This window comes from Oculina patagonica, chromosome 4 (genome assembly GCF_052425735.1).
Source record: "Oculina patagonica isolate OP01 chromosome 4, crgOcupat, whole genome shotgun sequence".
NCBI classification, from domain to species: domain Eukaryota; kingdom Metazoa; phylum Cnidaria; class Anthozoa; order Scleractinia; family Oculinidae; genus Oculina; species Oculina patagonica.
This window is the reverse complement of record NC_135761.1, coordinates 19,144,166-19,172,152: the sequence shown is the minus strand read 5'-3', so window position 1 is coordinate 19,172,152 and position 27,987 is coordinate 19,144,166. Positions and strand designations below refer to the sequence as shown.

At 37.2% G+C, this 27,987-nt stretch overlaps 3 protein-coding genes and 1 long non-coding RNA gene across 4 annotated transcripts in view; 1 reads left to right on the top strand and 3 right to left on the bottom strand.

The window, feature by feature from the left end:
- Positions 1–27,987, top strand: part of LOC144651780 (uncharacterized) — a 116,430-nt gene that overhangs the window by 41,492 nt on the left and 46,951 nt on the right. The gene's annotated exons all lie outside the window — the stretch shown is intronic.
- The window catches only part of LOC144652026 (uncharacterized), a 98,043-nt gene that overhangs the window by 31,399 nt on the left and 38,657 nt on the right, over positions 1–27,987 (bottom strand). The window lies entirely within an intron of this gene.
- On the bottom strand, positions 6–8,216 carry LOC144651977 (collagen triple helix repeat-containing protein 1-like). The gene is made up of 5 exons (XM_078512061.1): positions 8,162–8,216; positions 5,037–5,085; positions 2,691–2,797; positions 1,730–2,068; positions 6–1,067 (listed from the first exon to the last, which is right to left on the bottom strand). Exons 3-5 carry the CDS (start codon positions 2,757–2,759, stop codon positions 711–713), a joined length of 765 nt encoding a protein of 254 aa, XP_078368187.1. The 5' UTR covers positions 2,760–2,797; positions 5,037–5,085; positions 8,162–8,216; the 3' UTR covers positions 6–710.
- Positions 15,060–19,570, bottom strand: LOC144651880 (collagen triple helix repeat-containing protein 1-like). The gene is made up of 5 exons (XM_078511929.1): positions 19,560–19,570; positions 19,412–19,460; positions 17,343–17,449; positions 16,683–17,021; positions 15,060–15,602 (listed from the first exon to the last, which is right to left on the bottom strand). The coding sequence occupies exons 3-5, from the start codon at positions 17,409–17,411 to the stop codon at positions 15,246–15,248; spliced, it is 765 nt and encodes a 254-aa protein (XP_078368055.1). The 5' UTR covers positions 17,412–17,449; positions 19,412–19,460; positions 19,560–19,570; the 3' UTR covers positions 15,060–15,245.

Here is a 27,987-nt window from a genome sequence, read left to right as displayed (position 1 = left end):
CTTGGGCCACCTGTGTATAAATTTGGGAAAACACTGCATGTCGAAGCGACGAATGCTGCCAACTTAAAACCTACCTATTTCCATTACTATTCTTCATCCGTAGGTAAGCTAATAAAGTAATAAACTCAAGGTAAATGACTAATAAATTCATTTCTGGGAAGGTGAACTCTTTCGAACTCTTTCCAAACGTTTTCAAACTACAATCCTCGCGCAGTAAAATTCAGTCATAACTTCACATAATTATGCAAATAATGTTTAAATCAACCAATCAAAATCACTACCCGGTTTTCGGGTAGTGACGTCACCGGACGGCATTAGGCCCAGATGTGTTCAGACGTCCCTTCTGGCAAGCAGGCGAGCACAGAGGAATGTCTGAAATTCAGGCTAGGATGCGCAATGCAATACTAGGGAATCACCTTAATTGCTCAGATTGCCAAAAATCATGAAAATTTGTAAGAAGATGGACAACGAGGACGCCTATTGCCTTTTGCATTTCATGCAAGGATGATCTTCAATAATGTTCCTGGACTTTGTTTATCTTTATTTAATACAGAACGTTCAAATATGTTAATATAATAACTTATAGGTCATTAGTAAGCCATGCAGATTTTACATTTACCTCTAGTTTATCTTTGAATGACCGTTTCTGCTTTTTCTTATTGTAATTAAAATTATTATAGTGGAAAGTCCAGTCAATCAGGTGTAACGATTTACTGCTGAGCTTTTGGCACCTCTTCAATAAAGATCCGGGACATTGTAGCCCAGCCTGTGTGTGCGTCAGCATTCTTGTGACCTTTATTGCAGTTTCCAACCCAGAATCCCACTCGCACCTTTCCCTTGTGAATGTTATTACAGTGACCTTCAATATGGCGGTGACGGTGAAGGTCGTGGGTCGTGCCGGTTCTCATGTAGAACGCACCGTCAATGGACCCAGGAGAGCTGCATTCGGCGCCATTGAAGGTGAAATACCAACGGCTACAGCAGCGGTCACAACTGGCAATCCTGAGGTTACCAGCAAAGTAAACATGGAGGGCAGTATCCGTGAAGTTCTTTACAAATTCACATTTCTATAATGAAAATGATAGTTATAATTTATGACTAATACCACTACAAATATAATCTCCAATTAGGAAGGGAGGAGGGCGCAGCGGCCGGGTTTTGTTTTTCAGAGGATTATATTCATACAACAGATTTAAACTTCCATAAATGAACGAAAAACGAATTATAATTAGGTGAATGAACGAATGAACAAGCGAACGAACAAACGAGTTCACGAATTAACGAAAGAACACACGAAGGAACGAACCAATGAATGAATGAATGAATATATCAAAAATTTATGTAAATGAATGAGTGAGAAAATAAAACTGTAAAATAATGCTAGTGTAGATACTTGAATGAATATCGAACAACTTACTTAAATTGAGAAAATATGAAAGCAGATGGAGGATACAGATGCGAAAGTCACAAGCTCTTTCTAGAGACATCAATGCTCTGTGCAGCGTAAAAAATGTTTAGTCTGTACAGACAAGTGATGAATGCGGTAATTACAAATTATTAACATGTTCTTTTGATGCTATACGCGGTTATGCCCATCCCCCTCCTTTGTGGTTACTCCTTGAATTCTATCAATCCTCGCACTGCCCCCTCCCCCTTTTTATGCCTGTCACGAAGTCTAATGCGACCTTGTTGTTTCTATGTTATTAAGATACTGAAAATAAACACATACCTTGATCAGGCCTTGGTCTTTTCCATCTTCATTTGTCCATGTACATTCTTTCCAGTTCATGTGCGAGGAAAGCTGAGGTGTTCCTGGAGTTCCACTGTCACCTTTCTCCCCTCTTTCTCCCTTTTGGCCGGCGGGGCCCTGGACACCAGGTTCTCCCTTCTCTCCTTTCTTCCCTTCCGCACCAGCAGGCCCCTGGGGTCCAGTCCTCCCTAGACTTCCCCGGTCTCCTTTAGCTCCGTCACGTCCATCGCATCCGTTACGGCCAGGGGATCCCGGCATGCCATGCATACCGGGAATACCATTTATTCCTGGGTGTCCACCGCAACACACTTGTTGGGTCTGTAACAGATATTATACAGAACAAGTTGTTCGTTTCTATCTGGCTTTAGTAGAAACTGAGCTGTGTTCTATTGGAAATCCGCGCATCTGATTGGTTCTCCCACTGTTTTCTATGCGCCGATAGAAAACAGTCGCGCGCGCGCGTAGCTCTTTATGCGGTAAATTTTCTTTATTTTTGTCTTCAAAGTGCACAATATTGTAGGTTTTGGACTGCAATCCTTTAGAGCTTCTACTAAAACAATTAGACTACTTGCCCTCGTTTTCTATGAGCGATAGTCAACTCGGCTGCGCCTCGTTGACTATTTGCTCATAGAAAACTCGGGCTTGTAGTCTAATTGTTAAATGAAACTAACAATTCACAATTCTGTAGCTATTATACCTATTACATTACCTTTATATCTGACGATGTTTCTAACAGAGAAAGCTTTTGTGAAAAAAAAACAGCAAAGACAAAGGGTGACAAGTTTAAAATGAATTATTGAATTAATAATGGTTGAGGTAAAGATGTCTCGTTGGAAAACTTTTTAAGCATGCACTTGAACAACTGAATCCGGTCAAATACAGCGTATGAAGAAACTAAACTATAGATATTGGACTGTTGTCTAAAAGTAAATGAACTAACTTTGTTGTTGCAGTAATTGTCCGCTGCAGAGCTCAGGGCAATCAGGGGTAAAATCAGCAAACATAGCATGATGATCAGTGAGTTTTGCACCTTTGATTTCTTTGGACCTGTGTGTAAAGGGAACAACGATAATGTTCGCAAATTGTAATTTTAACGCTATAAAATTTGTTTAAGTTTCTCTGCAAAATTCATAGATGTTTTCAGCACTTGGATAGAGCCGCATGTTGTGTGGATGAGAAATTCACTTATTTAAAGTAAGGTAAAAGGTAAAGACTGTCTACGAGCCATGAGGCCCATACAGCCGGAGCTTATCCCAGTTTCCGTAGCATTAAGCGACTAGGAGTATTGCTACTACCCCTGGATGGGATGCTAGTCCTTCGCAGGGTTACCCCCCTGCAGTAAATTCGCCGGTACCCATTTATACACCTGGGTGGGGAGAGGCACTGTGAGAGCAAAGTGTCTTGCCCAAGAACACAACGCAGGGCCCCGGCCAGTCCTCGAACCCGCGGGCCGTTCGACTCGGAGTCGAGCGCGCTAACCATTAGGCCACCGCGCCTCCCACTGCGCGATATAAAGTACCTGTGTATAAAACATTCCCAGTATTTAGCAGCATTGATCAATAAGTGCAATTAACCTTAAAAGTATAACCTCATATAAATAAAATAAAATTATAAATTAAAAAATATAAAATTATTAAATTATAAAATAAATCAGTATAACCTCATATAAATTTTTAAAGAGTTTCTACACTTACACAGTCCGGCACACAGTGGAGCAGAAGAAAACAATCGACACCAACATCAACATCAACATCAACATAAAACCCAATGAAGAATCAAAAGAATCGGCGCAACAAGAAGCGTTAACCTCTCCAATATTTACCTGTCGCTGTTCATATTAAAACTGATCAGAGTGAAAATATTGGTTATTATTTATCCAATTTTTTTCTTGCTTGATGTAATGTATGTTTTACTGAGCATCTCGTGACAAAAAAGTGGACTATTTTGTTTAACTGCAGTTTCCAATTTTCAACAATTTGGTCTATAGGTCCCCAAAAAAGAATAATTTCTAATTTAAAAAGCACTTTTTAAACTATCAGTACGAGCACTCAAGGAGGGAAAAAATTCAGACATAAGACATAAAGGGGTTTAGTGTTTAGTGTTATTTGCCCATAATTTTTAGTGTTTAATGTTACATTGGCCAATTTTTTAATGTTTACTGTTTCCGGAGAAAATACTGTTAAGTGTTTGGGTGGATTTTCATGAAAAAGACTTAGCATTAGCATCTGCACTTGTAAAAACGGGAATAAAATCACTCATCAACTAAGAGAAAATTTTCGTTTTTTTCCTCGAAAACCTTCGGTAGTCTTCGGACATCTTCGGTAGTCTCCGGATATCTTCGTTAGTTTTCGGAAACCTTTGAAAGTCTTCGGAAACTCCGAAATGATCGGAAATCGTCGGAAAATGGCTGAAAACTTCTTGAGATACTAAACAAAATAATATTGGTCTTTTTGGAGCCGTTTTTTGTTTTTTTCTGGATAAAATTTATTGTTACAGGGGATGTTTCTACTGTTAGTGTAAAATGCCTAAAAGTAGCTGTTTCATGTTACAGAGCCAAAAATTAAGTGTTTAGTGTTATCAAGGTACCCCCATTCAGACCCTTGACTTGGGATATTGTTATATTGTATAACGGTAACCCTTAGGACAAGGCATATTTGTGTAAGCTTTAAAGCATATTTGTGACACAGTTTAATCTTTTCGGATTTGCTAGCAAAATATTAGAGTGGCAGAAACTTTTAGAGAATAAAATGTTAGTACCCGAATTTGTAAGCTGTTGTTGCCTTTCGGAAAATGGTAGCGCTTTCCCGTACCCATAACATCATTTTTACCGCTTCAAAAACAACTGATATTATATTTCCCATATAAGGAAGGTAAAGAAAATCTGAGGGGATAATCTTCTTTTTTTAGCAAGAACATGATTTTAGTCTCATTCTGTATTTAACACGACCTAAGTTGATAAAGGAAACAGATAAACCGGCTTTTTGTGTGGATACAATTTGACAATATATACCCACACGAAGAACCTATGATTAATTATTATGTCTGAAAAACAGAAAATCATAAACTTTTAAAGGGTTTCTCACTCCCAATTTCGAGTCAGCAATTTCAATAATTAACAGCATTCACTAACAAGTACAATCAAACTTGAAGGGACTTAATGAGGCTTAAAAAATGAGATTTTCTTAGTCCCAAATGCTTACTGAAGCTTGGGCACTTTCAACACATCATGTATGGTATTTGCTGATTTTTATCGAAACATTTAAAGACGTGAAACAAAATCACTAACCTTTCAACACGTCAACTGGGTGGTGTCTTTTTGGAAAGAAAGATTTACACTGGAACAGAAGAAAATAATCGACAGCAACATCAACATCAACATCAAATTCAATTAAGATTTAAAAGAACTGGTGGAGTGAAACTTTAATCTCTCCAATACGTACCTCTTGCTGTTCAAATTAAAACTGATGAGAGTGAAAATATTGCTTATTATTTATCCGACTCTTGCTTGTTTACTGAGCATCTCGTGGCATAGAGTGGTCTATTTGTTCAACTGGACAATTTAATCTTGCTTTGCGTGTCTCTGACCACACTTTTAGAGAGTTGAATAGTAAATAGAGTCCTGTTCCTAATTGCAAGTTACACATTGTAGCGACTTGAGCAAAGAAACTGTCAGAAACTTTTTTTGACAACCACGAGAACAGCGAGGCTGTGCTAATGAACCTGGATAACTTAGAAAATTGCATTATGTCAGGTTGCCTCAACCGTTCGCCAGTACTCATTTAGGGGGAGCAGGGATAGCGCAGTGGTGAGAGCGCTCGCCTCCCACCAATGTGGCCCGGGTTCGATTCCGGCCCGGTGTCATATGTGGGTTAAGTTTGTTGTTGGTTCTCGTCCTTGCTCCGAGGGTTTTTCTCCGGGTTCTCCGGTTTTCCTCCCTCCACAAAAACCAACATTTTCAAATTCCAATTCGATCGGGAATACACGGCCCCACAACCTTATAGCTTTAATACTTACCGTGTCTAAATAAAAGTAATTTATTTATTTATTTATTTTTATTTATACTCATGTGGGAAAAATGCACTGTGAGAGTAAAATGTCATGCCCGAAGAAAAAGATCTTCGTATCATTTTGTCATTTTTTTCGAAAAAAAGTCATACGTTAATTAGTGCGATGAAATCGTTTATTCTTGCTGTGCGTGCACTGATCACGTTTTTTAAGTTTAGAATAGTCAATAAAGTCTTTTTCCTAATTGCTACTTACACATTGTCACGAGAACAGTTGAGCATAGAAACTGTCAGGAATTCGTTTGGGATATCATGAGAACAGGGAGCCTGTGTTTATAAACCTTGAAAAATTGATAAAGGCACTTAATGAGAAATTAAGAAAGATTATTTAGAGCTCATATCATTATTTTTGGCGAAATAGGAGTGAAGCTAAGCTACTGATTCCTAACAGTTCGGTATTAAAGTCCAAAGGAAACAAAAGAAGACAGGCGACGCCAACATCAACATCAAAACCAGAGAAGAAGTTAAAAGGATTGGTTATTTATTTATCCAATCTTTTTCCTTGCTTGAATGGGCATCTCATAACGATAAAGTGCCCTATTTGTTCAGATGGACATTTTTTCGTGTTTGCATGTTTCTCATCACACTTTTTAAGAGTTGAATAGTCAATAGAGTCTTGTTCTTAATTGCAAGTTACACATTGTCGCGACTTGAGCAAAGAAACTGTCAGAAACTCTTTTGGACAACCATGAGAACAGCGAGGCTGTGTTTATGAACCTGGATAACTTGAAAATGGCTTTTAATGAGAAATTAAAACAATTGGGTGTGTTTCACTGTCTGTTGTTTTTAACAAAGAAAACCAAGTTCGCTTTGTCATTTGTTTTTTCCATTTTAAAATGCGATAAAGAATAAAAGAATAGTGATGAGATACGATTATCAAATTAATTATATTTTTTGCTCAGGCAAGGGAAACATTTTTTATTTTTTTCTTCAACTAGACTATAGCTCTATCTATGGTTCTAATACTGAATAGTGTTTCATTGTTCGTTTTTCATATTTTCTTACGAATAGGATATATTCAGAAATGCTTTGATAAAAAATCAGTCATTTCAAAATCAAGGACTGTAGCTGTCGGGTTTTATTTTCTACGCCTATCATTTTCAGGTAGCTGACGTTATATCGCGGAGAAGGAGAAGCAAACTAAACAGATAAAGGTGAAAAGATCTTCCTTACGCTGTCAGCTAAGATTATATGAGATTTTCATTTCATAAGTAAGAATTAAAGTAAAATATATGTTTTGCTATTTGTCACTTTTTATTTGTTCAAAGTGAGGTTCACGCGAGGATCATTTTGTTGAAGAAAAACCTTTCTTAAAAGCCCAACTTGATCATACCTTCCGGCTCCTTCAGTTCGGTTTCTGTAGCATAAAGCAGCTTGGATTATTGCAACTCAGTGCCCTTGCTAGTCCAGCAGTCTGTGAGGTTTCCCCAACAATTTGTCGGTACCCATTTATACTCCTGGTTACTGATAGTACGGGAGATCGAGATTCACTGTGACAGTGAAATGTATTGCTAAAGAACACAAAACAGTTGAATAATCCCGGCAAGGGCTCGAACCCTCCGTTGTGGAAGTAGTTTAAACCATTATGGCACTGCGGCCCCCGACCAACAAAAGGCACTATTATCATTATCACTTAGCGAAAAAGAAATGAAGCTAAGCCAGTTCCCAACAATTCGTTCATTAGGTCCTAATTAAGGAATTAATAATTTCTTATTGAAAAAAACAGCAACTTTTAAACTATCAGCATGAGCACTCAAGGAGGAAATTTAGTCAAAAGACTTGGGATGTCGTTGTATTGTCAGTACGGAATTGATTAGGGCCTCTCAAGGCATATTAACGCTGCAAATCCTTTCGGATTTGTTAGCCAATATTGAAGTGGCAGAAACTTATTATTACCCTTATTTACGAGATGTTATTCCGAAAATGGCTGGCGTTTTCCAGTACCCAGAAAAGAAACAGAAGTTATATTTTCCATTTTACGAAGGTTCGACGTGATATTTCACCAGAGAGACTCTGAGGATATAAAAGGCCTTCCCAAAACAGATTACTGAAATGATACGTCGGGTATCCATGTTTCAGTAAGAAAAGCGTTAATTAAACAATATAACTTAGTTCCATTACTAAATTCAACAAGACCTAAGTTGATAAAGAAATCAGATAAACAAGCTTTTTGTGTGGTTACGACATTTACCTATTATGTAGAAGGACCTGTGTTTAATAATTACGTTTGAAAAATGGAAAATCATATGTTTTAAAGCGTTTCTCCGTCTCATATGCGTAAGACGGTGGTGAATGCTGTTGGTGATTTTGATCGAAACATCTGAACACGTTAAACTAGATCGCTTACCTCCACGTAACACGGCGACTGGGCTGTGTCTTGTAGAAAACAAAGTCCTACATAGCGAAACAGAAAATTGCGTGATTAAAAACTGCCTGTGCATGTTTCTGATCACGCTTTTTAATTGTTGAATACTCCATAGAGTCTTGTTCTTAATTGAAAGTTACACATTGTCGCGACTTAACAAAGAAACTATCAGAAACTCTTTTGGACTATCATGAGAACAGCGAGGCTTTGTTTATGAACCTGGATATCTTGAAAATGACTTTTAATGTTAAATTAAGAAATAGGGTGTGTTTCACTGCCTGTTGCTCGTAATAAAGGAAACCAATTTGCTTTGTCATTTGTTTTTCCATTTTAAAATGCGATTGCTAAAATTATTATATTTTTCTCAGGCAAGGGAAACTTTTTTATTTCTTTTTCTTCAAGGAGACTACAGCTTTAGCTACGGTTCGAACATAGCATTATGTTTCATTTTTCGTCGTTCACATTTCGGTATAAATTAGATATTGGAATATTTGATTAAGAAATTTTGATTGAGATTTTGAGAAACTTAAGGATCATTCATGGCACACAGTTAGATATCAAAATCAAGGACTGTATCTGTTGGGTTTTCTTTTCTATACCTCTCATTTATCGCGCAAGCCGTGCTCTTGAACGTTTTTTTCACACATACAGTCGACTCCCGATAACTCGAACCCTCGCTTACACGAACCTCGCACTAACTCGAACCAAAATCCATTTCCTCTGGAATTCCTCATACATTTGCTTTAAATTTTCCCTCGGTAACTTTAAACCTCGATTACTAGAACCTCCCGCAAACTCAAATTAATTTTTGTTTCCCTTCAAGTCATTTTCTATATAATTTTGCTCACGATAACTCGAACCCTGTCTCTCAAGAAGTGACAAGTCAAAACAAACAGTGTGTTGCGCTGTAGTTCATAACATTGAATTTATTTAAAGTGCCTATGAAGTAAAAAATAGTTGTTGTTTATTTTAAAGGATTTTCAAAATAAAGAAGAATGGCGTTTTTATTTTGCAATATCTTTTTTCGTTTTAGAGATATTAACGTTTTTGTATTATGCAAATGAGGAAAGCGATGACGTCATTAATTGTTTCACAAAAAGATGAAGCACTGAATCAAGAATATCCCTTGTAATATTTGTGCTGTGTTCTTCAAACTTAGCACTATTAATGTACACCACAAAAGCCACAAAATGACACCCATCGTGCCGTTGCCATGGCATCAGTTTTGCTTTAGTTTTGTATTAATACTGACATCACCAATTTTTGCTTAACCAAAGATGATCCACTCCCAACAAGCTAATGAGGAGCGTAAGGGTAATATGGGCATCATGTGTGTTCCAGGCCGGACCCTCTATCCCACTTTCAAGGGTTGCAAATGGAGATAATTGGTTCATGACTGAAAGAGACTGGAGCCAAGAGTGTTGCCATAGTTACATCATAGTATGAGCCATCTTGCATCTTTGAGGAAGGTCAGTACCGATGCCAAGTTTCAAAAATATCACTCTTATATTTTTAGAGATATCTTTGATTTTGTGATCTATCTTTTAGTGGAACAATTTATGACGTCATCACTTTCCTAATTTGCATAACACAAAAACTTGAATATCTCCAAAACGAAAGAAGATCTTTCAAAACAGTAAACGCCATTCTTCTTTATTTGTAGAAGTATTTCAAATAAGCATCAATTAATTTTTACTTCATAGGCACTTTAAAGCAACCGTGTGATCTTTGTCCTTTTTTGCGTTACACAAAACATGTCAGTCCAGCTCAGGTTTCACTGGTGTGGTGTACATTTAACTACATTGCATTGTATATTTCCATCTGCGTATATGCTGGATTTGTTGCACTGGGTCTTTATTTGATGGGTTGATTTTCACTGAATTTAGAGTATACATAGTTATCGAATTATGCAGCAGCAGTTCCTGTAAAATTATCGAAAACCTCAACCGGCCTCATTAGCTATAGCATAGTTAATATAGGGAAATGGTTAGGAAGCCCGGCAAACATCAAAGGAGCAAACAAAGAGGCCAAGATTTATGTTGGAAGGTCCACGACCCTGCACATCTTTTGTTTTGCGCTCATACACTATGCATGAATTACGTAATTTAAATGTTTTTATTGGTTAGTTACATGAACACACGTAACCACCAATTGTATTTTGTCAGGTTTTGTGCAGGGTCAACCCCCAAAATAGCGAACAAAAACATACAACAAAGAACTTTGACGGGATTCCTAACCATTTCCCTCTATTAACTATGGCTATAGAGAGCATTACAACTTGCTATTACTCGACTTAAAGTCACGCGAACAGTCATTAGTTAATTTGCGATGGAGAAAACTTTTTTATAGGGTGAAAAATAATAGGACGCGCTTTTCAGAAAAATGGAAATAAATCTAAGCGAATACGCAACAGTTCGTCATTGTGGCTCAAGAAAAGAATAATTATTAATTGAACAAAGGCTTATTAACCCTTAATATGCTGAAATTACTCCAAAAAACGCGTTTTTTTAACCGTTAATCGATTTTCTTGGCTCTACGGTCCTAAATTTCTCTAAACTTTGCTAGAATGCACTTTCTGACACTGCATTAAGTTTTTTTGATGACATTTCCATGTAAAAATGTACAACTTTTACTTTGGCGCATGCGCATAAGCCAAAATCTGGACATTTTTTTTTTTTTTTGCTGAACCGTTCCGATTTTTTTCCTTGCTCCTTTCCTTATCGTTTTTCTCTGCTTTCTTCTTCTCTCTATGTTTTACTCTGTGCACGCCTTCTACTGGCCTGAAAAGGTTTGATCTTAATCAGTGGAAAACCCTGGAAAGGAGAGCATGATCTAGTACGGGTATTACTAGGCTAGAATGCACTTTCGGACACTGCACCAAAAACTGATCACGTTTCTTTCGATTAGCTCTGTCGGAAGCAGTCAATATTCAAGATGGACACTCCTGTGGAAAGATCTATCCAAACTCTATACGTTGCACGTCACAAACATCTGCTGACGTGTAAATTGGTGACGTCATAAGTGGTTGAATGGCCATTCCTCCAAATCCCGGAATAATCCGGACTTAGCATATTAAGGGTTAAGCTAAAATACCTAAAATCCTAAATCATGCGAAATTTTGCTCGATTTGGATTGCTTTTGCTCCATAAATTGCAATTACATGAAAAAAGCGCAATAGGAAGACATTTGACCTGTTCTCTTAATCCTTAATATGCTGAAATTACTCCAAAAAACGCGTTTTTTTAACCGTTAATCGATTTTCTTGGCTCTACGGTCCTAAATTTCTCTAAACTTTGCTAGAATGCACTTTCGGACACTGCATTAAGTTTTTGATGACATTTCCATGTAAAAATGTACACCTTTTTACATTGGCGCATGCGCATAAGCCAAAATTTGGACTAGCTCTGTCGGAATGCAGTCCATGTTCAAGATGGACACTCCTGTGGAAAGATCTATCCAAACTCTATAAGTTGCACGTCACAAACATCTGCTGACGTGTAAATTGGTGTCGTCATAAGTGTTTGAATGGCCATTTCTCCAAATCCCGGAATAATCCGGACTTAGCATATTAAGGGTTAAACTATCAGTTGAACAAATGTTAATTAAACAAACATAATTTTTAGCCCCATTGTAAATTTTAGCAACACCTGTGTCTATAAAGAAAACCAATCGATTCTAATGTATAAGGGGCAAAATAAACTGATGTTAAAATTAACACTTTGATGAAGCCACTTATGGTGTCTTTGCATGTACATGTATTGAAAGCAATTCTAGTATAAAGAAGCACTCACTTAATAGTTTCAAATCCTTAAGGTTGGGCGCGTTTTGAATATCGTGGAGTCAGTTTTTGGAATATTGGTATTTTTTTTATCGCAACACCCGAACGCGTTAAACTTAAGGAAACAAAGACCTACGCGCGCCGATGGAACAGGAGAAAACATTCGACGCCAACATCAGCATCAAAACCAAATGATGAAGAATAAAAAGAATCGGCGCAATAGAAGCTTCAACCTTTTCAATGCTTACTTGTCGCTGTTCAAATTAAAACTGGCCGGGGTAAATATATGAGTGCTAGTTTTTATTTTATTTTGAAATTTCTTCTTGTTTGTTTAGTGAGCTTTTCGCGAGAATGTAGTTGAGAAATGCTATTCACGGCTAGTACAAAGTATTAAGCTGTCGATTTAATTTGTCCAATGAGATGAAACTGTTTATTCTTTTTTTGTGTGTGTGTGATCCTGATAAGGCTTTTTAACCCTCGGACGTACAAGCAAACTCACACCCCCACCATCGTACAAGGGAGGGGGTGGATGGAACCCCTCCCCGGAGTTTTCGTTATATTAAGGCGTAGCGAGATTATTTTACACTGATAAGAAAGCCCTTAGCTTACTCTACAAGATGACATAATTTTAATTGGCTGTGACGTCATATGACGTCACGTGACGTCATAAGAGCCGCCATCTTGGATCCGCCATCTTGGATTTCAACATTTTCTTAGAAAGTCACAAAATAACGGAAATTTATGCAAAATCAAGCCAGAATGCTCATTTAATGTAAAAATAAACAAATCTTGCACTTCTGTTTAAAAAAAATGGGAAAAATAAAGAAAAATGTTAAAAATGACGATTTTTGGCAAGACCTGCCTGTATTTATGACGTTGCCATGGCAACGTCAAATATCCTCGACACATGGTTGACATATCAAAATTTCCGTAAAGGATGAATGAACAGCTACTGAAAGTTTCAGCATTGTAGATTAAATCCTCTTTTCAAAATTCGGAAAAAACCTTATGGGGGGGGGGGGGTGGCATCCACCCCCCCCCCTTCCTTGTACGTCCGAGGGTTAATAGTTGAATAGTCCATAGAACCTTGCAACTTACATGAAGCCTGTGTTAATAAACCCGGAGAACTTGAAAAATGGCTTTAATTGATAAATAAAGAAAAAAGGCTGTTTTTTTATAAATGCGACTCAACATTGTCTCTTGTTCAAAGTAAAAGCACAGTCACCTATTTTGATCTGTTAATTCTGAATTGTTATTTTTTTTCTTGCTAGCATGACGATACTTCGCAGGTGGGGAAAATTTTAATATTTTTCCCTTCGACGAGGTTAAAAAAAACCACCTTAATTTTGAAATTAATGTACAATGTGCGTTAAATTTTAATTGTTATACTTGTGAGCGATAAACCGTTTATTTTGTCGCTCTTTTGTTTCGCAATGAAATGTCTCTTCGGTTTTGCTGTCTTGTGCGTGAAATCATTATTGATAGAATTATATTAATAGAAATCCTCACATCTTAGGACTTCACAATCTTTAATAACTTCCTTCAATCTGAGGATTGTCTTACTTCCCCCGGGGTGGAGGGGGTGGGGGTACTCCCATATGTTGGCTATATAGGTATGTGCCGCGGGATAGGGTATGGTTTTTTAGGTTCTCGGTCCTTAAATAGGGTATAGGGTATCACTTTTGCTTCTTTTGGCAATGTGTTCCCGGTGTGATCCTTAGATAGGGTACCTAAATTCTATCAGCTAAAATAAACCCCCAGCTAAACGAAAAAAAAAGGGTAATTTAAAACTGAACTTTCGGTTCAAGTATAAGTAAAGCGATTTTATAAAGATTTGCATTTTGCCGTGCGCGGTTAGCCGTTATTTGGGTCGTCACGGAACGCTTCTCCTCCCCTTGAATAGGGTGACATTTTTTCGGTTTTGGGCTTTTAAAAGGTATCAAATTTCTCCTTTCTTTATCCTTTAATAGGGTCAGGGTTTAAGAACCTTCGCGGCACACCCCTATCCGAATTTAATGGGAGTTACCCCCCCCCCCCCCCCGAGCTAACTTCACAATCTTGGTACAACTAACAATCTTTTGACACACTCGTGCTTTCTCTTTACGTTTAACAATCAACATCTAGAACATTCTCTCCCCCTCCAGCACATGCCTCAGCTATCAATTAAATCGAAGCTAAGCGCGTGAGCAGATGTGTAAACTCTACGTGTAACGCAATGCGTAACGCTAACTACGTGTTTCGGACATAGATCAAAGATCAACTTTATTCGTGAATGACAGTTTGAATAACAATAAACACCAATTTTAATCGATCTGCATGTACCAAAAGGAGGGAAGGGAGGTGAAGCTATTCAATGATCTATTGATTCAATGATTTTGTTCTCGATTCATGACGGTTACATGCCAGTTGTCCTTAACAACGTTTTGCCCAAATTTGCATGGAATTTTTCTCCTTCCAAAGAGAATAACAATTTTCAGGAATTTTGCAGTATTTGTGCATTTTTCCGTTTTATTAATTTTTTGAACTAATTTCATAAATTTTTGCAGTTTTTTACCATATCATGAAAAAAGTGAAATCGAAAATGAAGAATTTTAACCATCCTCGGAGGCCCAGGGGCAATTAGTCTGGGCGAAACGAAGTAGACGCGGAAAAAACTAGAAGCGGCGAAATTTTTAAAGAAGAGCGGAAAGAGCCCCCGGGAAACAAGTCTGTACAGACCATTTCATTAAAGGTTCTGCGAATGCTGGCTCCTGATTGAGCAGAATCAATTGGCAAGCAGTAACTTTAGGGGTCACTTTCGTGTGTTCGCAGAGCCGTTTGGAAATGGTCTGGAGAGATTCGTTTCCCAGGAGCTCTTTCAGCCGTTCATTAAAACTTTTGCCTCCCCGACTTTTGCAGAGTTAACTGCGTTTTGCGCCAACTGTTCAGACTGCCAAAAATCGCGGTATGAATCGCTTTTTTAACATTGATGACAGCTTTCTTGCGGCCGTCTTGGAAATTCAGAACCAACCATGCTATCTTGATGAATACTTTAAAGATGTACAACGAGGACGTCTAAAGCCATTTGCATTTCATGCAAGGAAGCTCTTTGATAATGTTCCTGGACTTTATTTATCTTTAACTGATACAGAACTTTCCAATTTGTTAATGTAATAATTTATAGGTCATCAGTAAGCCATGCGTTTTTTCATATACGTCTAGTTTATCTTTAAATTAACACCGTTTCTGCTGTTCAGTATTGTAATTAAAACTATTTTAGTGAAAAATCCAGTAATCAGTTTTGACGGTTTACTGCTGCGCTTTTGGCACCTCTTCAACAAAGATCCGGGACAGCGATCCCCAAGTGGTGTACGCGTCAGCAAGATTCTGGCCGGTGGTACACTTTCCAACCCAGAATCCCACTCGCACCTTTCCCTTGTGAATGTTATTACAGTGACCTTCAATGTGGCGGTGACGGTGAAGGTTGTGGTTCTTGCCGGTTTTCATGTAGAACGCACCATCAATGGGTCCAGGAGAGCCGCACTCGACGCCATTGAAGGTGAAATACCAACGGTTGCAGCAGATGTCACAGCTGGCAATCCTGAGGTTACCGGCAAAGTAAACATGGAGGGCAGTATCCGTGAAGTTCTTTACAAATTCACAATTCTATAATGAAAATGATAGTTATAAATTATGACTAATACCACTACAAAAATAATCTCCAATCAGGAGGGGAGGAGGGCGCAGCGGCCGGGTTTTGTTTTTCAGAGTGTTATGTTCATTCAACAGATTTAAACTTCCATAAATGAACGAAAAACGAATTAAGTGAATGAAAGAATGAACAAGCGAACGAACGAACGAATGGGCGAATTAACCAAAGAACACACGAAGGAACGAACCGATGAATAAATGAATGGATGAATGAATGAATGAATGAATGAATGAATGAATGAATGAATGAATGAATGAATGAATGAATGAATGAATGAATGAATGAATGAATGAATGAATGAATGAATGAATGAATAGTAATAATAGTAATAGTTTTTCTTTATTGCGCCTTACTCTCCAAAGGGAGGTATTGGTCTGTTTACAACAAAGGTTTTAACATTTACTAATACATTTAAGAAATAACAAAAATTTGATTCTTATACAATTCATAATGTCAATATATGTAAAAATTAAATAAATTATAATGTTCATTGTGCTTGTAAGTTTAGAAGCTCTTTCCTTTTTTGAAACATTGAATGTATATATTTACCTACTACTTTTGATGTATGTTCATTGTCAGCTCTAAGTAGGTACTTAATCCTCTCGTTCTCACTTAAATATATGTACCTTACATCAACCTTAGAATGAATGAATCAAGAATTTATAGAAATGAATGAGTGAGAAAATAAAACAGCAAAATAATGTTAGTGTAGATATTTGAATGAATATCGAACAACGTACTTAAAATGAGAAAATATGAAAGCAGATGGAGGATACAGATGCGAAAGTCACAAGCTCTATCTAGGGACATCAATGCTCTGTGCAGCGTTAAAATGTTTAATATTTACAGACAAGTGATAAATGCGGTTATTACACATTATTAACATGTTCTTTTAATGCTATACGCGGTTATGCCCAACCCCCTCCTTTGTGTTCACTCCTAGAATTCTATCAATTCTCCCACTGCCCCATCCCCCTTTTTATCCCTGCTACGCAGGCTAATGGGTTATTAAGATACTGAAAATAAACACATACCTTGATCAGGCCTTGGTCTTTTCCATCTTCATTTGTCCATGTACATTCTTTCCAGTTCATGTGCGAGGAAAGCTGAGGTGTTCCTGGAGTTCCACTGTCACCTTTCTCCCCTCTTTCTCCCTTTTGGCCGGCGGGGCCCTGGACACCAGGTTCTCCCTTCTCTCCTTTCTTCCCTTCCGCACCAGCAGGCCCCTGGGGTCCAGTCCTCCCTAGACTTCCCCGGTCTCCTTTAGCTCCGTCACGTCCATCGCATCCGTTACGGCCAGGGGATCCCGGCATGCCATGCATACCGGGAATACCATTTATTCCTGGGTGTCCACCGCAACACACTTGTTGGGTCTGTAACAGACATTATACAGAACAAGTTGTTCGTTTCTATCTGGCTATGAAACTAACAATTCACAATTCTGTAGCTATTATACCTATTACATTACCTTTATATCTGACGATGTTTCTAACAGAGAAAGCTTTTGTGAAAAAAAAACAGCAAAGACAAAGGGTGACAAGTTTAAAATGAATTATTGAATTAATGATGGCTGAGGTCACGATGCCTCGTTGGAAAAATTTTCAAGCATGTGCTTGAAAAGTGCAGTCAAGTACAGCGTATGAAGAAACTAAACTGTAAATACTGGACTGTTGTCTAAAAGCAAATTAACTCACTTTGTTAGTGCAGTGGTTGTCCGCTGCAGAGCACAAGGTAATCAGGGATAAAATCAGCAAACATAACATGATGATCAGCGAGTTTTGAGCCTTTGATTTCTTTGGATCTGTGGGTAAAGGGAACAAAGATAATGTCCACAAATTGTAATTTCTACGCTATAAAATTTGTTTAAGTTTCTCTGCAAAATTCATAGATGTTTTCAGCACTTGGATAGAGCCGCATGTTGTGTGGATGAGAAATTCACTTATATAAAGTACCTGTGTATAAAACATTCCCAGTATTTAGCAGCATTGATCAATAAGTGCAATTAACCTTAAAAGTATAACCTCATATAAATAAAATAAAATTATAAATTAAAAAATAAAATTATAAAATAAAAGTATAACCTAATATAAATTTTTAAATTGTTTCTACACTTACACAGTCCGGCACACAGTGGAGCACACAGTGGAGCAGAAGAAAACAATCGACACCAACATCAACATCAACATCAACATAAAACCCAATGAAGAATCAAAAGAATCGGCGCAACAAGAAGCGTTAACCTCTCCAATATTTACCTGTCGCTGTTCATATTAAAACTGATCAGAGTGAAAATATTGGTTATTATTTATCCAACTTTTTTCTTGCTTTATGTAATGTATTGTTTACTGAGCATCTCGTGACAAAAAAGTGGACTATTTTGTTCAACTGCAATTTCCAATTTTCAACAATTTGGTCTATAGGTCCCCAAAAAAGAATAATTTCTAATATTAATTTAAGAAGCACTTTTTAAACTATCAGTACGAGCACTCAAGGAGGGAAAAAATTCAGTCATAAGACTTGGAGGGTCTAAATGGGGTTTAGTGTTTAGTGTTATTTGCCCATAATTTTTAGTGTTTAATGTTACATTGGCCAATTTTTTAATGTTTACTGTTTCCGGAGAAAATACTGTTAAGTGTTTGGGTGGATTTTCATGAAAAAGACTTAGCATTAGCATCTGCACTTGTAAAAACGGGAATAAAATCACTCATCAACTAAGAGAAAATTTTCGTTTTTTTCCTCGAAAACCTTCGGTAGTCTTCGGACATCTTCGGTAGTCTCCGGATATCTTCGTTAGTTTTCGGAAACCTTTGAAAGTCTTCGGAAACTCCGAAATGATCGGAAATCGTCGGAAAATTGCTGAAAACGTCTTGATATACTAAACAAAATAATATTGGTCTTTTTGGAGCCGTTTTTGTTTCATTCTGGATAAAATTTATTGTTACAGTGGATGTTTCTACTGTTAGTGTTAAAATGCCTAAAAGTAGCTGTTCCATGTTACAGAGCCAAAAATTAAGTGTTAAGTGTTATCAAGGTACCCCCATTCAGACCCTCGACTTGGGATATCGTTATATTGCATAACGATAACCCTTAGGACAAGGCATATTTGTGTAAGCTTTAAAGCATATTTGTGACAGTTTAATCTTTTCGGATTTGCTAGCAAAATATTAGAGTGGCAGAAACTTTTAGAGAATAAAATGTTAGTACCCAAATTTGCAAGCTGTTGTTGCCTTTCGGAAAATGGTAGCGTTTTCTTGTACCCATAACATAATTTTTACCGCTTCGAAAACAACTGATATTATATTTCCCATAAAAGGAAGGTTCGCGGTAAAATAACAGTAAAGAAAATCTGAGAGGATAATCTTCTTTTTTTAGCAAGAACATGATTTTAGTCTCATTTAGCAAAACGATGATTTTAGTCTCATTCTGTATTTAACACGACCTAAGTTGATAAAGGAAACATATAAACCGGCTTTTTGTGTGGATACAATTTGACAATATTCACCTACACGAAGAACCTGTGATTAATTATTATGTCTGAAAAACAGAAAATCATAAACTTTTAAAGGAGTCGAGTCAGCAATTTCAAAATTTAACAGCATTCACTAACAAGTACAATCAAACTTGAAGGGACTTAATGAGGCTTAAAAAATGAGATTCTCTTAGTCCCAAATGCATACTGAGGCTTGGGCACTTACAACACATCATGTATGGTATTTGCTGATTTTTATCGAAACATTTAAAGACGTGAAACAAAATCACTAACCTTTCAACACGTCAACTGGGTGGTGTCTTTTTGGAAAGAAAGATTTACACTGGAACAGAAGAAAATAATCGACTGCAATCTCAACATCAAATTCAATTAAGATTTAAAAGAAGTGGTGGAGTGAAACGTTAGTCTTTCCAATACGTACCTGTTGCTGTTCAAATTAAAACTGATGAGAGTGAAAATATTGCTTATTATTTATCCGACTCTTGCTTGTTTACTGAGCATCTCGTGGCATAGAGTGGTCTATTTGTTCAACTGGACAATTTAATCTTGCTTTGCGTGTCTCTGACCACACTTTTAGAGAATTGAATAGTAAATAGAGTCCTGTTCCTAATTGCAAGTTACACATTGTAGCGACTTGAGCAAAGAAACTGTCAGAAACCGTTTTAGACAACCACGAGAACAGCGAGGCTGTGCTAATGAACCTGGATAACTTAGAAAATTGCATTATGTCAGGTTGCCTCAACCGTTCGCCAGTATCCATTTATACTTATGTGGGAAAAAGGCACTGTGAGAGTAAAATGTCATGCCCGAAGAAAAAAGATCTTCGTATCATTTTGCATTTTTCTCGAAAAACGATGAAACCGTTTGTTCTTGCTGTGCGTGCACTGATCACGTTTTTTAAGTTTAGAATAGTCAATAGAGTCTTGTTCTTAATTGCAAGTTACACATTGTCGCGACTTGAGCAAAGAAACTGTCAGAAACTCTTTTGGACAACCATGAGAACAGCGAGGCTGTGTTTATGAACCTGGATAACTTGAAAATGGCTTTTAATGAGAAATTCAAAAAATAGGGTGTGTTTCACTGTCTGTTGATTTTAACAAAGAAAACCAAGTTCGCTTTCTCATTTGTTTTTTCCATTTTAAAATGCGATAAAGAATAAAAGAATAGTGATGAGATACGATTATCAAATTAATTATATTTTTTGCTTAGGCAAGGGAAACATTTTTTATTTTTTTCTTCAACTGGACTATAGCTATATCTATGGTTCTAATTAACAATTAGACGGCAAGCTCGAGGTTTCTACCGGCTGATAGTTGGCGAGGGGCGAAGCCCCGAGCCAACTATCAAAAGCCGGTAGAAACCGAGAGCGAGCCGTCTAATTGTGTTAGCATAACCCACTGACCGATCTATTAAACTCAGAATATCGCTAGAATAGATTTATTGAAGGTTTTGATTGATAAAATTTAGCGAAGACAACGCGCGCGCTCCGAGAGCCTTCTACGGATCGATAGTAGGCACCTGTGTAGCCAATCAGATTGCGCGATTACCAATAGTAGGTCAGTGTGGTTATGCTAATACTGAATAGTGTTTCATTGTTCGTTGTTCATATTCTCGTACGAATAGGATTTATTCAGAAATGCTTTGATAAAAAATCAGTCATTTCATAATCAAGGACTGTAGCTGTCGGGTCCTATTTTCTACGCCTATCATTTATCGCCCATGCTCGTATTTATGTCTTCTCGAATATATGTGTGTTTCCTTTTCTTATTTTAGCCTAGTTTCTCTTGTTTTCGAAACAGAGATTGGTTTACAACTTTCCTAAATCTAAAGCGATGATATTTTTATTTTTTTCCCCTTAAAATTGATTGATTATTTCTGTATTTTCAGAGATAGCTGACGGAGAAGGAGAAGCAAACTAAACGGATAAAGGTGAAAAGATCTTCCTTACGCTGTCAGCTAAGATTATATGAGATTTTCATTCATAAGTAAGAATTAAAGTAAAATATATGTTTTGCTATGTGTTTCTTTTTATTTGTTCAAAGTGAGGTTCACGCGAGGATCATTTTGTTGAAGTGAAACCTTATTTTTTTAAAGCCCAACTTGCTCATAGCTCGCGGCTCCTCAAGTTCGGTTTCTGTAGCATGAAGCAGCTTGGATTATTGCAACTGCCCTTGCTAGTCCATTGCAAGTTAAGTTACTCCCCAGCATTCTGTGAGGTTTCCCAAACAATTTGTCGATACCTTTTTATACTCCTGGTTACTCCTGGTGGAGATCGAGATTCACTGTGACAGTGAAATGTATTGCTAAGAACACAAAACAATGATCCCGCGCCGGCAAGGGCTCGAACCCCGACCAGTGGAGAAGTAGGTTAAGCCATTTGGACACCGCGTCACCGACCAACAAAAATAATTTTTTTTACAATTTCACTTAGCGAAAAAGGAATGAAGCTAAGCCAGGTCCCAATAATTGGGTCTTGAGGTCCCAAGGTATGAATAAATTCTAATCGAAGAAAAAACAATACTTTTTATTATAAACTATCAGCACGAGCACTCAACGAGGAAATTCAGTCAAAATACTTGGGATGTCGTTGTATTGTCTGTCAGTACGGTATCGATTTGAACCTCCCCAAGGCATGTTTGTGTATTAACGCTCCAAATCTTTTCGTATTTGTTAGCCAATATTAAAGTGGCAGAAACTTATTATTACACTTATTTACGAGCTGTTATTCCGAAAATGGCTGGCGTTTACCCAGAACAACATTTTTACCTCTGAAAACAACAGGTGTTATTATTTTCGATATAAAAGCTTAAGGTTCGACGTGATATCCCACTAGGGATACTCTGACTGGATAAAAAGGCTTCGGAAATACTCTTACTAAAATGATCCGTCTGGTATCTATGTATCACTTAGAGAAGCGTTAATTAGACAATATAACTCGAATCGACATTTTTGGAAAGAACATGATTTAAGTCCCTTTTAGAAAAACCATGATTTTAGTCTCATTCTCAATTCAACAATAACTGCGTTAATAAAGAAAACAGATAAACCGGCTTTTTGTGTGGATACGATATTTACCTATATGAAGAAGCTGTGTTAAATAATAACGCCTGAAAAATAGAAAGTCGTAAATTTTTTGTCTCAAATGCTTAAGATTGTGCGCTTTTAACACATTTTGTATGGTATTGGTGATTTTTATCGAAAAATCTAAACACGTTAAACTAAATCACTTACCCTCTAGTTAACACGGCGACTGGGCTGTGTCTTGAAGGGAACAAAGACCCGCACAGTGAGACAGAAACCTGAAACTTTCGTGTTTCTGATCACGCTTTTTAATTGATGAATAGTCCATAGAGTCTTGTTCTTAATTGCAAGGCACACATTGTAGCGACTTGAGCAAAGAAACTGTCAGAAATGCTTTTTGACAATCATGAGGGTCTCAATGGGGTTAACCGTTAGTCGTAAAACGGCCAAAAATTTAGCCGTTTGGCGTAAAAATTGGAAAATTTTAAGCGCTAGCCGTAAAATATGTCAACCGTAAAAAATCGGTCAGTAATTATAAATAAACCAAACTAGTTCACTTCATCGTCCCAGAATGGCCCAGAGACCTAAATTATGTTTTTCGATATTGGAAATTAATTTTTTTTTAATTATCTTTTAATTTCTGTTAACTGTTATGGAAATAAATTAACCGTTAGCCGTAAAAAAGCCAAAATTTTAACCGTTAACCGTAAAAGCCACCACCCCATTGAAACCCTCAATCACGAGAAGAGCGAGGCTGTGTTTATGAACCTGGATAACGTGGAAATGGCTTTTAATGAGAAATTAAGAAATAGGGTGTGTTTCACTGCCTGTTGCTCATAATAAAGAAAACCAATTTGCTTTATCGTTTGTTTTTCCATTTTACAATTCAATTATTAAGATAATAATTTTTTCTTAGGCATGGGTAAATTTTTTTATTTCTTTTTCTTCAACGAGACTGCAGCTATAGCTACGGTCCCAACACTGCATTATGTTGCATTTTTCATCGTTCACATTTCTGTATGAATTAGATATAAGAATCTTTGATTAAGAATAATAATTTTGATTGAGACAATTTGATAAACTTTGAATAAGGATCATTTGCTGCACACAGTTAGATGTCAAAATCAAGGACTGTATCCGTGTTGGTTTTGCTTTTCTGTACCTATCATTTATCTCTTGGGTGTTTTTAATCGGGCGTGGCCGATTTATAGTTTACCCTTTGGTCGTCCTAGACGATAGTCTCCTGTCGGCTAAAAATGACGGGGATAGCCTGGGCCAATCGGTTTCATTTCAGTTTTGACAGTAAATCGTTGTAGGAACACTGGGTCGACTTTTGGGCTAATCTGCAATCTGGTTCTCTTCTTTGCTTCGGCGTGAGGAAAGAGAAAAAAAGCTTAAGGGGTAAAGTACTAATAATCACCATTGTGAAACTGTAGTTGCTTTGACAAGTTGAAGCTATTTTTGTAAATAAAAGGGGTAACGTCATTCATGTCACGCAATGTTTTTGTGGGAAACTTTGAAACTAGACGCTTTGCTGGTTTCTACAAATAGCAGTGTGATCTGGCGGTACATTTTTTTGAGGCGGACTCCACTTTAAAACTATTTTTTATATATTTAGCAAGGAGTATGCGATTGGGCGTCAAAGTCACCTGTCACAAAGAGTAGAATGTTTGCACAACTTGGTTTGGATATATTTTAGATTTGACTAGTGACGTTAGTAAGACACTTCTCAAGACGTCAGCAAAACATTGGTAATGTACAGTATTGGTGTGAACTTGAATGGAATTTTTTACGAGATCAGTAAAGCTATTGAATGAAAAGATGACTTGAAAATGAAAACTTCGAATAATTATAATTAAATACCAATTGAATTTTAGATGAGAAATTCCGGAAGTGACATCTGTGTTCAAAATAGGAATTTTTGTACAACTTAAAGTTCCGAAAAAAAAGACCACATGTTTTGTAAAAATCACAGACAAACATGATCAGGAAAACAAAACAGGACAATGGGTTTTATTCACGAAAATACAACTTTCTTAAGAAAGAGTTTGTAAACAAGAAAATGGAATCGAATTACATTTTACACGAAATTTGCATACATTTGAATTGCAAATCAAAGGCTCTTCGAGCAACCTCATGGTAATTCGATGAAGTGCCGACCTTCGCATTTTTTTCCAAAGAAATAAGCGTCCAATAATGTAACGCAATTTCACTTTATTACTAGTGTTCAATACTAACGTGACACGAGATGACGTGACACGAAACAAAAACGTGCTGTGGATGTCGTGTTAACTAAAACACGTCACACGGCAAGCGCAATAATACTTTTTATAATTTGAGCGTAACTGCATGTAGCTTATAGCTGCCATCAATAATGTCACAATCTCACTTAATTTGCCTTTGAATGTTTTCTTGCGTCAATGGGTCATTGATAGGTTTTCCCCCCGGGGGGGGGGGGGGTACCCAAGAAAGTTTTGTACGGGGAGGCTCCGCCCCGAGCTCTTACCCCTTGCCCTTTTATATACCATTTTGCCAGAAATTGTACCCCTTTCGTATACCTTTTCATGAAAAAAGGTACCCCTTTCATATACCTGAAAGTCATGGTATAGACTTAAAACATGATGTTTTTTTTTTTGTCATTTTCAAGTAGCGCTTCATAAATTGAAATAATACAGCCATAAATTTCATTTGTTCGAAATTTTTTAATTAAAGGTCCTTTCAAAAACCTAAATGACAGATTTCCATACCCTTTCATATACCTAAACTTGTGAAATCCCTACCCTTTTATATACCTGAAGCCTAAAAAAGGTACCCCTTTCGGGCGGAGCCTCCCCGTATAGGCCATTATAGGGAGTACCCCCCCCCCGGGGTTTTTTCAAATAAGCGTTCAAACATGGCACTTTGGTTGCCTTTGAATGTTTAATTTTTCCATGGAAGTTGCGGCATTGATGGTCCGTGCTCTCAGGTTTCGTAGCGCGATTTCTATTTTTTCACCACAAAATATTTTAGTGTAACCTTTGATCCTTAGGACTGATTAATCACATTGCGAAAGGGTAAGCAAAGACCGCTTGGACGTGTAAATATTTACTAATACTCTGTGGTCTGTATGTGTGAAATATTTATTTTTGTGTAAGTCAGGTGTTTGGCTCGGAGCGAGTACAAGTTGTACAAATTACCCAGAACATGTTGAATATTTTTTTTTGAGTTTATTTTGGGAATCGAAACGGACATTGGAAGCACAGCAACAATGTGTCAAGGCACGGGATATATGTCAACGCGCCAGGGGAATAACTTGTGCAGTTAGATTGCTCTATTTATATTTCGAAAAGCTCGTCGGTCGACGCTAAACGGAGAAATACAACGGGATGGCCTTAGTCTACATTTTATTGGCGTGAAGTGGACCATATTTTATTGAACATTCGGAACAAAATAAATATTTAGATGCGTTAGCAGGCCTTTATCAGGGGCACCCATCGAGAATATAGTTCAAAACCACTTAAAGATAGCACCGTTCAACGTATTTTAGTATTTAAACGGTAGGTTTAGGCATGTTTTTATCCCCTAAAAATTTTTTATCTGTTCGGATTTCCTAGCTGAAAGTCTAGTGATCCGAAAGTTATAGGGATCAAAACTTACCTTTTCGAAAAAATTCCAGCCAGAGAAGGGCTCCCGAAAATTCTAGGTGACCTTTTTAGAGTAAAAATCCGTTAAAAATGAACAATTCTACCATTTTTTAGATATTCGAAAATCCTAGGACAGGCAGACAAGCAAAAAAATTTACAATGAATGTTCCGAAATTCTAGATCTCAAATCGTCTTCCGAACAGATATTTTTAACGAAATATTCCGTTGGGTGCCCCTGCTTTATCCAGCCACACATGTTGTTTAAGGTGGCTCCATAGGGTTTTGAGATATTACGGCGCGCGCACAAGTGATACCCATCAAGAGATCATTTTCGCGTTATTTTTTAAACTAGTTAAATAAAAGCTGCCGAATATTAAAAACAAGGATTAAAATATGTCGTACATTATTCTTTTTTAAAATAACGGCCTTTGTTTTTGAGCTACATCTACTCAAAAAGTCCTATTTTTTGGTGTTTTTATGGCTTTGATCTTAAATTTCTTTAATTTTCTTCGGTGAAAATTTTTGAAATTCTCCCAACGGATTGAATCTGATGAGAAATAACTTTTAAAAACAAAAAAAGTAGGGGTTGTCCAGGTCGTTTTTGCGTTTTTGATTATTTTGTGTTTTTTTGACTAAGCAAAAAAACTGGCTTACAAATTTTTTTTAAAAAACGGCAAAAAGAGCAGTTAAACAGGTATCACATCTATGCCAAATTTTAAGGAATTTCACCGAAGGAAACTCTAGTAAATACCAGGGGGAATTTTCTATTTTCGCCCGAATAACTATTACGTCATCAGAATAGAAATTGTCCAAGATCGCTATTTGAGCATGCGCGAACTTTCGAACCATACGAGTTGAACGAGTTGATGTGTAAAGACGAGCGTTCCCCGTTGTTGTTGGTTTTTGTGCGAATATCTGTTAACCCAAAGGTTAGTTAGAGATATACCTTAATCCTTTATGTAGCAGAATCTCTGAAATTCTGCTCGAAGTATCTCACAATCGCGGAGACTATTCTTTATTTTCTCTTTTGCTTTCGATCGTACGAACTTTACAAACTGGCGGCCAGAAGCCCCGCGGATGTTGTAAACACCTTTTAAGGGTGTTGTAAACTCTTTTATCTGCCCAATACAGGAAAGCACGGGTGTTGTTTCATTGGCAGGAAGCAAGTCTCGCGTTTTCTCGCCGAAAATTTCACGCCCGCGTGAAGCCGCCATGTTTGTTTTGATTTGCCGGCATTTCAAGCTCGCCCTTTCGTACCCATTCTTCGCGCGGTCAAGAAACCCTATGGAGCCACCTTAAAGCAAAAGATGACGTGGTGAAGGAAATTCATGTCACGCACACTCCGTGACTCACACAAACATGACTTGTGTGTTTCTGAAGTGACTGCCTTTGTAAAGATTTTTTAGTGTTAGTTTGTTGGTAGGTGTTTTTAGCAGCATGAATAACAGCCAATCATACTTATTCTGTAAGATGTAAATAGGTAGCGCTGTTGTCTCTAGTTGAGCCGAAACTTGATATTTTTTTTTCCTTTTAAACTCCAAGTTCACTCCTTGACTGGTCCGTGATAGACACTACGGACATAGTGTTGTGTCAATTAATTCATATTTCATTCCATTGAAAATAAACATTTCTTCAAGTTTTGTGTGATTAAAGTGTAATTTAATATTTTCTTATTAAATTAAAGGGCATTTTTACACTGTAATGACATCGCACCTGTCATTTTACTTGAATTTATTTTCTGTATCTACATCCATACTTAAATCAATAACAGACCAAAAATCTACTCCGCAAAGAGACGAACAGCAGCACGTCTTAGCACGAAAAAATATCCTTTGTCATATGCGTGTATAACAGCACTTCTCAGCACTTTAATACGAAAAACATGTCCTTTGTCATGTGCGCGTGTATAACAGCACTTCTCGGCACTTCAATACGAAAAGCATGTGCTTTGTCGTGTCACATTTACCGAACATCTTCCGAACGATTGGTGAAATCTTAAAGTGCATTTATATATCTTGCTTGTTTTGTACAAAAATACAACAGAGGAAGGAACGCTTAGTACCTTTTCTCCAGGATGGTAAAGTTGCATTCTTCCTGCGCCTGATCGATTCTCCGTTGTCCAAATGAACTGATCTTTCTGATCAAACAGGTTCAACAACCTTTGCTTTGAAGCCCATTTCTTTCCATTTGAGTATTTTCTGGAAC

Bases quoted from the DNA above. Each gene is read 5' to 3' on its own strand.
- LOC144651977 (XM_078512061.1), bottom strand. From the start codon at position 2,759: ATGCTATGTTTGCTGATTTTACCCCTGATTGCCCTGAGCTCTGCAGCG. The intron at 2,069-2,690 runs GTTAGTTCATTT...TATCTGTTACAG, and splicing joins ACAATTACTGCAACAACAAA to ACCCAACAAGTGTGTTGCGG. The intron at 1,068-1,729 runs GTATGTGTTTAT...TTTTCATTATAG, and splicing joins AAGACCAAGGCCTGATCAAG to AAATGTGAATTTGTAAAGAA.
- LOC144651880 (XM_078511929.1), bottom strand. From the start codon at position 17,411: ATGTTATGTTTGCTGATTTTATCCCTGATTACCTTGTGCTCTGCAGCG. The intron at 17,022-17,342 runs GTGAGTTAATTT...TGTCTGTTACAG, and splicing joins ACAACCACTGCACTAACAAA to ACCCAACAAGTGTGTTGCGG. The intron at 15,603-16,682 runs GTATGTGTTTAT...TTTTCATTATAG, and splicing joins AAGACCAAGGCCTGATCAAG to AATTGTGAATTTGTAAAGAA.